General features: G+C 56.8%; 2 protein-coding genes across 2 annotated transcripts in view; one reads left to right on the top strand and one right to left on the bottom strand.

The window, feature by feature from the left end:
- Window positions 1-59: 59 nt before the first annotated feature.
- Window positions 60-4,491, bottom strand: LLCFC1 (LLLL and CFNLAS motif containing 1). Its single transcript, XM_004008321.4, is given in 3 exon segments — window positions 60-307; window positions 853-1,025; window positions 4,454-4,491. Coding segments are annotated over 3 exon segments (459 nt in total).
- Window positions 4,492-4,594: 103 nt separating this feature from the next.
- LOC101120825 (transient receptor potential cation channel subfamily V member 5) overlaps window positions 4,595-8,236 on the top strand; it is a 34,903-nt gene continuing 31,261 nt past the window's right edge. The window contains exons 1-4 of the mRNA XM_027969122.3: window positions 4,595-5,128; window positions 5,444-5,647; window positions 7,684-7,781; window positions 7,919-8,041. Coding sequence (XP_027824923.1) covers window positions 5,520-5,647; window positions 7,684-7,781; window positions 7,919-8,041 — 349 coding nt within the window. The 5' untranslated portion in view covers window positions 4,595-5,128; window positions 5,444-5,519. The remainder of the gene's footprint in view (window positions 5,129-5,443; window positions 5,648-7,683; window positions 7,782-7,918; window positions 8,042-8,236) is intronic.

Here is an 8,236-nt window from a genome sequence, read left to right as displayed (position 1 = left end):
TGTTCGTTTCCCTTGGGAGAAGCGCCCTGGAGCCCCGGGGGGAGAGGGTCAGTAAGCTATCATAAAGCGGAGGTAGATGTCCAGGTCTTCATCCAGGAACCAGGCCACCACCTCTGCCTCAACGTCCCTCATAAAAAAACCATGATGCTGGCCAGGTTAAAGCAGAAGGCGAGGTCGAACAGGTGGTCACGGATCGCCGCCACCTCCGAGGTCTCGTCGGCCTCCTGCTGGGCCATGTCCACCACCTGCCACGTCTCGCCCACTGAGGAGGCCATGAAGTGCTCTTCGAACTGTTCTCGATCTTGGTCTGGAATGGCGCAAGGGGACGGCATGAAAGGAGGGGTTCTGACTGCCCTCCCGTGCTCCTGCACTGCCCTGGAGACGAGAAGGAGTTGGGGAACGTGGGTACCCCTCGGCCCACACCCTTGTCCTTGACCACAGAGGTGATGCTCCTGGCGAGGGGTGGGGTGCAGTCTCTCCTGGTCTGTGTGCCGTCATAGTCCCCACTCAAGGACACACACATCCCACTGCCAATGCACACTGCGTCCTCCAAAGTGTCACCTCATTTGGGGAGTGAGGGGCCATCTTAGAGAAGGATGAACTTCAAAGACCCTTTCTCCACCTCCACAGGGCCCCATGCGCATCAGCTGGCCCCGCCATGCCCTGAACACGGCTCTGGCCAGGAGCCATGCCTCTAGACCATTTATGGGACACTCGCGCTGCAGTGGTGCAACAGGGCCTGGGCGATCGCCCATGATCCAAACCCAGCTTAGCTTCCCCTCTGGCCTGACCAGTGATCTGGCTCCACAGAGCCCTGATCCCCAGCTCCAGGCGTCCTCCTCCTTCCCCTACCTGTAGAGGGTGTCTTCTCTTTCTGACTCCTCTCATCTAGGCCTGGGCTCCCTCTCTGGGTCTTCACCCCCTTGACTCGCAGCAGCAGCAGGAGGGCGCCCAGGAATGCTGCCCTGCAGAGCTGGGAGCCCAAGGAGCTCATGGGCCTGCCCAGCCGCTGCCGTTGGTCTTTGCTTGTCCCAGTGCCCAGCTGGCTCCCCCGCCTCCTCCCTCCCCTGTCCGTTGTCCCGGCCCTTCCCCCTTCCCAGCACCGTTTTCTCCCTTCCCTTCCAGAGGACCTCTGACATCACGAGCTCTGTGACATCACAGCTGTGGGCTCGACCCTCATCCCAGCTCCCTAGAGAGTTCCACTGGCAGGCAGGAGCATGGAGAGTAGTCTGCAGGGGACAATAGAGGCTCCAGGGAGGACCGCCGTGGACCTTGGCAGTGGAGGGCCACGGCAGTGACCGAAGAGTCCATGCAGTCCTTTCACAGCCATTATGTCACGAGATCCGCATCGCCATACCCATTATATAGATGAGGAAACCGAGGTTCACAAGAGAAATGGCTTGCCCATTGAAGGTCACACAGATAATAAGGTGCAGAGCAGGGCTCTTGCTGATTCTTTAGATTTTAAAGATCACACCTTCCCACCCCACTCTTCTGTGCGGCCTTTCCCAAAGGAAAGCAACTTGCATAAACTGAGGCCCAGATCCATGTCCAAACGAGTCTCTTCAAGTCCTGGGCTGTGCGTGAAACTCAGTCCATCCAATATGAGGGCAGGGGAGGACCTAATTGGAGGAGGAGGTAGGTACCTGCTTTGGGTGTGAGAACAGAGTACTCTGGACCCAAGTGGAACCGTCCTCCCATTCCTTGTGCTCCCCTGGACTACCCTCAGTTCTAGCTTTGCCCTCTTGTGCTGATACACTGAATGCGTCCTGCCTCATTTCACATCCTCCTGTCCTCAGACAAAGTCTTTAAAGACTCAGTGTCTAATCTCAGTCTCTAAAGGGCAGAAGGAAGAGAGTCTTCACAGAAAAACCGGCATGGCAGAGGTGAGGATCCCAAGGAATGGATCTCAAGAAACCTGCCTTCACGTCCCAGTGCCTGCCCTGCCCGTAACCCTGCTGGGCACAGACCCGTTGGCAGTAATAGGTTGGGGCTAACTGACATCTGCTTCCTGGAGCAGAGGGCTGGTGAGACGGGATGAAGGCCAGCTCTGGAAAACCAGAGTCAGATACAGGCCATGAGGGACAGCCGGGTGCCAGGACCGTGAGCTCACATCACTCCTGGCATCCACACATGCACGCCTGAATGAACCGTCAAATGTGTCCAGAAATGTGTGCTCTTCCTCAAAGGGGGCAGATGGCCGAACGGCAGGGCCAGCAGAGCCTCCTTCCCAAGGATGTCGCCTGTGCCAGCCGACAGGCTTACTGGGAGACTCTCTCCTGGACGGCCAACACAGCCTCCTACATACTTCCGTGATCCAAGCCCGGTGACAGGGTGACTGCGGAGCAGTACAGGAGGTCACCTGATGATGGGAGAGGCAGGTTTCAGTAAGCGGGTGACCCTGTTCACCCCTCCCTTGCACTCCTTGACCTGCAGGTCCAGGAAATGCTGCTTGCATGGAAAGAAATCACTAACCTCCTCCTGGCTATTTGGGGGAGAAGCTTCTGTGTTCCTGGCTAACTGAGAAGCCATCTCCAACTCTGTGAGTTTGGACTGGTTGGATGGATGGGGTTGGGCCTGCCTTAGGGGAGCAGCTAGAGCCGAAAGGACCAACTGGCTGGCACCGACCACCACAGCTCTAATTTCCTCACCAGACACCTGCCCGATGCCCTGTGCCTAGGAGATAAATCTTCGTGGGAAACCAGGAATCCCTTCATGTTTTTTTTTTTTTTTCTTATTACAAAAGTATATTTTAAAAATTATGGAAAAACAAATAATTCCACCATCCAATGACAATAAGATAGTATTCAAATTCTTTCCCTACAGGGCTGCGGGCAGGTAGGGTGGGAGTGCATGACCTAAATATTGAAATCCAGGTTTACATGTTGTCCTCCTTTCTGGGCTCCTTTCTTCTGGGCTCCTCCTTTCCGGACTCAGACGGTAAAGAATCCACCTGCAGTGAGGTACACCTGGGCCCAGTTCCTGGGTTGGGAAGATCCCCTGGAGAAGGGAATGGCTACCCACTCCAGTATGTATAGCCTGGAAAATTCCAAGGACAGAGGAGCTTGGCAGGCTATAGTCCATAGGGATGCAAAGAGTCGGAAACAACTGAGTGACTCACACTTTGCTCCTTATCATATCAGAATAAGAGGTCTGGTGCCTTTGATGCCAATGGGCTCTGAGATAAAACAGTGAGGTTTTATCAGGGGCCCTGGACCAGCTCTCATCTACTCTCGCGAGACCCTGGGGCATCACCCTCGTGAAGGGAAGCATCTGCCTGCGGGAGGGAGGTTGTAGGACTCCTGGTTTGCAGAAAGCTCTCAGAGGGTGAAGACTGATGAGAGAAGGGAGGGGAGGGTGGCCATGCAGGACCTGACAAAAGGAATAAAGGACTGGGGAGAGAAGCCAGAGGACAGAAGAGGAGAGAGCTCCCCGAAGATAAGGAAGCTAAGTGAGAGTCATTCAGTTGTGTCCAACTCTGTGACCCCATGGACTATACAGTCCATGGAATTCTCCAGGCCAGAATACTGGAGTGGGTAGCCTTTCCCTTCTCCAGGGGATCTTCCCAACCCAGGGATCGAACCCAGGTCTCCTGCATTGCAGACGGATTCAATACCAGCTGAGCCACCAGGGAAGCCCAAAGATCAGGAAGTCATTTCTAAATCTCCAGCTTGCCGGGTGGGATGAGGGGACAGTTTGGTCTCCTTCAGGAGGCTTGTTCCTGTTCTCCCCACCCCTCCACTGAAAAGAACAGTGCAGACAAAGGCGTGTGCAAGTAGGAAGGGAAGACCCAGAGGTGGAGGGCCCCTTCCCTCCTCCGGCACCCAAGGATAGTGCCCTTGGTGGCAGCCTGCACGCCTGCTCTGTGCGGATTGGACCGGGCCCTCCCGCCCCCACTCCCTCCAGGACTAGCATTATAGGCTGAGTATTACTAGGCAGGCGCTCCTTTCCTCTGCAGCCCTGCTTATCAGCATATCTACACCCCCACCTCACCCTTATCGCTCCCTCCATCTCCTTAGACTGGAAGTCTCAAGGCTTGGAGATCATTACAGCCCCACACTGCCCCACCCCCAGCAAAGCAGAAAAATGTCCCGCAAGGTGACCCCTCCCCCTTCCCAGCCGGCATCTGCCCCCTCCCTGGGGGAGCCCATGCTTCCTGCTGTCTCGGGCACCTCCTCTTTCTTTCCATACTTATTTTCCTTCCACTTCTCATCCTTCTCGAAAGGTGGTTTTGCCCATCCTTCAGTCTCTAGAGAAGCGCTCTCTCTTTCCTACAGCAAAGGAAGTGAGGGGTCCCTGCCCCGGAAGACCCCCAAGGCAGAGGGTCCCCAGCCTATCTCCACCCACGCCTCTCATTGTTATAAGCAGAAGGTTCCTAAGGAGCAGTGAGGTCTGATGGGTGACTTGGACCTGAGGTTCCACCTGGCAAGCCAGCTCCAGTTTTGCCTCTCACCGGCCGTTGGGAGTCACACGCATCTCTCTCTGCTCCATCTTCTCACTTAGGAGCTAGAGAAGCTTCGGCCTGCACCCAGGGAACGTGGGGATCTCTTGAATGACTACGGTTCAGGGGATATATCTGAATATATCTCTTTGAAAACAATCAGGAAGAAAAATGGAAACTGTTATATCATAAAATGATTTAACACTGTCTTATCTTTACTCCTGCTCCTCCTGTTGACTCACTCTTGGAGGGAGTCCTGTGATTTCCTCCACCGCCGCTCAGTCCCTGCTGCCCAGCCTCTGTGGACGTTCAGGGCTCACTGGGGTCTCCTCTGCCTGGAAGGGAGGAGCTGGAATGGAAGAGGAGGCCCTGGGCTTCTCCAGGAGGAGGGGCAGCCAGAGACTTGCTGGATGCGGGGCTGTGGGGTACTAGGCAGAGCAAGCCGTTCTGGGGGGTTTTGAGCCCCCTTTGTGGAAGAAGAATCAACTGTCCTTGAGCTGTTATGACTATGCTTTACAGACTCTGCTGTGAGAACATGTAAGTATCACCCCAGTTTTACAGATGAGAAGACTGAGGCACAGAAAGCTCACCTAACTGACCTGCAAGGACTGAAACCCAGGATTCAAACCCAGACCTGCCTGACTGCAGAGCTGGAGGGCTTTGCTTCTCTACTGTCCTGCATCTGAGGTAATTGCTCAGCGGGCTTGTAGGACCCACCTTTGGGCTCTATCCCGGCTCCCAGGTCAGATTCCTGGGCCCCACCCCTCCCCTGGCCCGGTCTCAGCTGCCCTAGCTCACTGATAGGAAAGAGCTCCCTCCCCCCCGCTGGCTCCGAGGCAGGCTGTGTGCCTCAGGGGCTTTCTCTAGAAAGAGCTCCTCCCCTCCAGGTAAAGTCTCTCTCTCCTGGCAGGGCCCCCAGTCCCCTCCGTGCACGTGCAAACCCCGCACAGCACCACGCCAGATCCACTTGTGACCCATCCCTCCTCCTCGTCTCTGCTTTAGCTGCCGTCTGAGTCCTAGCCCTGCTCCCTTGAAACACCTCCTCCTCGCGACTGGCCACTGCCCAAAAGGAGAAGACATGGGAGCACCTCCGTCCAAGGCTAGGGGTCTCTCGATCCAACTTCAGAAACTGCTGACCTCCTGGCTGGTGGGACAGCAAGACTGGGATCAGCGTCTGGACGAGATGTACATGTTGCAACAGAAGAAGTAGGCTGCCCCCTTCTCCCCGAGCCTCAGGCCCTCAGCCCACTTGGGTCAGTCTGCCCTGCCCACCAGAGCACCCCAGAGTTCAGTGCCCAGTGCTGGGATGGGCCCGTGCATCTGTTATGGAAGCCGAGCTCCTGTGTCAGCAGTGGAGGAGGGGTGTGGCATTGGGTCCCGGGAAGGCTGGGGCAGGGTGATGCTTGGGCTCTCACCTAGTGAAGGGGGGCGGGGGGGGGGCGGCGGGGTGGTGGTGCTGGGAACCCAAAGATACCAAACAGGAGAAGCCAGCATGTATGGCAGGGGTGAGTGGGGCAGGGCGGGTACAGGCTGGTGGAGAACGGGGTGCTGGGGGAGGGTTCAGATCCTATGGGTTTTAGGACACTCATTGGGTGAAGAAAGAGTGAGGAGTTACTGTTAATGAGAATGAAATTGATGGCCTGACAGTGGGACAGCTCTGGTTTGTGCAACAGCTGGAACTGACCAGCTGACTGTGGAAACCAGGGGACCCTGAGGAGTCCCAGTGGGAACTCCTAGAGCCCATCTGTGTTTCCCGAGTCTCCTGTGTGCAGGCTGTACTAGATCCAGAGCAGACAGTGAGGCTGAGCCTGTCCTGGCACACCTCCGACGGGACTGGTGACTCCGAGGAGCTGAGCATTTCATGGTCAGCCCTGGCACACCTCCCCTGGGACTGGTGACTCCGAGGAGCAGAGCATTTCATGGTCAGCCCTGAGGTCTAGACCCCTGGAAGACTAATGGGGGCAGGGACCCATCCTGAAGGCAGGCTTCTCCCTCGGGATGTTCAGGGGACTTGGCTCCCATCAGAGAGCTGCCATTAGCAGATCTGAGCGGGCAGCCAGGGCTAGACTCACGGGCAGTGGCTTCTCCAGGCCAAAGGCCGGAGCACGGAGGCTGCGTGCAGGGCCTCTGGACTCTGCAGTCCTGGCTTAGTTGCCCTGAGCTGGGTGCGCTCACACGGAGGATCTGGGTGAGATGGGCAGCAGGCTTGTTCCCACTTTACCCATTCTCTCTGGAAAGAACTTCAGTGAGGGGCGGACCTGAGCCCTACCTTGAGATCACAAGCTTCTTCAGATAAAAAGTTTCTTTCCCCTGGCTTGGGGGGACCATTGGAAGAGAGGAACTGGGGGCTAGGGGTCATCACGGGAACTGCCCGCCATCAGTCTGTTTACCGGCCTTTCACCTCTCCCCTCCTGACCCTCAACCTGCTATCCGTGTGTCCACCTTCAGAGCCAACACATACTTGCCCAGCAGGAACCGGCTTCGGCATTATCTCTTGTCTGGCTCACCCAGGCAGGGGAGAGACAAAGATTAACCCGCAGAGGTACCACAGGAGGAGTATCTCCGTGGGGCTCCTCCCACCTGCTCTGAGATGCACACGCTCAGAGAAGCTCACAGCCACGCTGTGACAGCAGACAGCGCGTTCAGACTCTTGAGTCGAAGGGTGACACTCAGGGAGGGATGGATCCTTCATAGTCCATCTCAGAGCTCTCCCTCCCCGCAGCAGGAATGTGCGTCTGGACAGCCCCCAGGGAGTCAGAACAATAGCTGGCCTCTCTCTCAGCCCCCTCCCGGTCTCTCCAGCTCCTCTTGGCTAAAGAGAGCCGGTTCAGCAGGCCTGGGAGCAGGGATGAAACCAGGCAGAAATTCCCTCTCCTCCACCTGCTCCTGATTCCCAAGTTCCTAAAACATGGACTCAGGTAGAATGGCTTGGCCAGGCCCACCAGGACCATCCATTCCCTCCCCTGGGGCCCCTCCCTCAGGCACTCTGCTGCTTAGTCAGCTGAGCCAGGAGTCCCCCCACCACCGGTGGGAAGAGGTAGCGATGCCACCCCACGGGGACCCTGAGCCAGACTCTTGCCCCCATCTGACCCCAAGCTAGAGTCCAGAAGACAACGCTGCAACGTGTCAGCATGCATTCCATGTGGCCGCTGTCTGTCCAGGTGGACAAGGACTCTCTTCCTCTCTGCTCTTGGCCTCTCTCCCATTCTGTCTCTGCCTGATTCCCGTTCATCCTCTTACAGGATTCGAGAGTCTCCTCTGCTTCGGGCAGCCAAGGACAACGACCTGTGTGTCCTGAAGAAACTTCTGCTGGATCGAAACTGTGATTTCCGCCAACGAGGTGGGATCAGAATTTGAAGTGTTGCAGATGGGGCAGAGGCCCCGGCCATGCCCTGCAAGGCACTCTGAGGGTTTCTGCTGAGGGGCGGTGGAGCGTGTCTCTGGGAAATGTTGATGCTCCTATCTCCTTCGCTCCAGGGGCCGTCGGGGAGACGGCACTGCACGTGGCCGCCCTCTATGACAACCTGGAGGCTGCCATGGTGCTGATGGAGGCTGCCCCCGAGCTGGTCAAGGAGCCTGCCATCTGTGAGCCATTTGTAGGTGAGGCATCTCCACGGTTTTGCAAGGCGGACCCAAGCAGGGGAGAGTCTGAAGTCACCTCTTACAATGAGCCTCTGAGAGTAGGTCGAGGGAGGAGTGATGGGTGCTCAGGAGTGTGGGAGGAAGGCAGAGGTCCTGGTCTTGGCTGTGAGTGTCTGGGACCTGCTTTAGCCACTTGTTATTTCCCTTCAACTC

This window comes from Ovis aries, chromosome 4 (genome assembly GCF_016772045.2).
Source record: "Ovis aries strain OAR_USU_Benz2616 breed Rambouillet chromosome 4, ARS-UI_Ramb_v3.0, whole genome shotgun sequence".
Classification (NCBI taxonomy): domain Eukaryota; kingdom Metazoa; phylum Chordata; class Mammalia; order Artiodactyla; family Bovidae; genus Ovis; species Ovis aries.
This window is presented reverse-complemented; position numbering and strand designations above follow the sequence as displayed.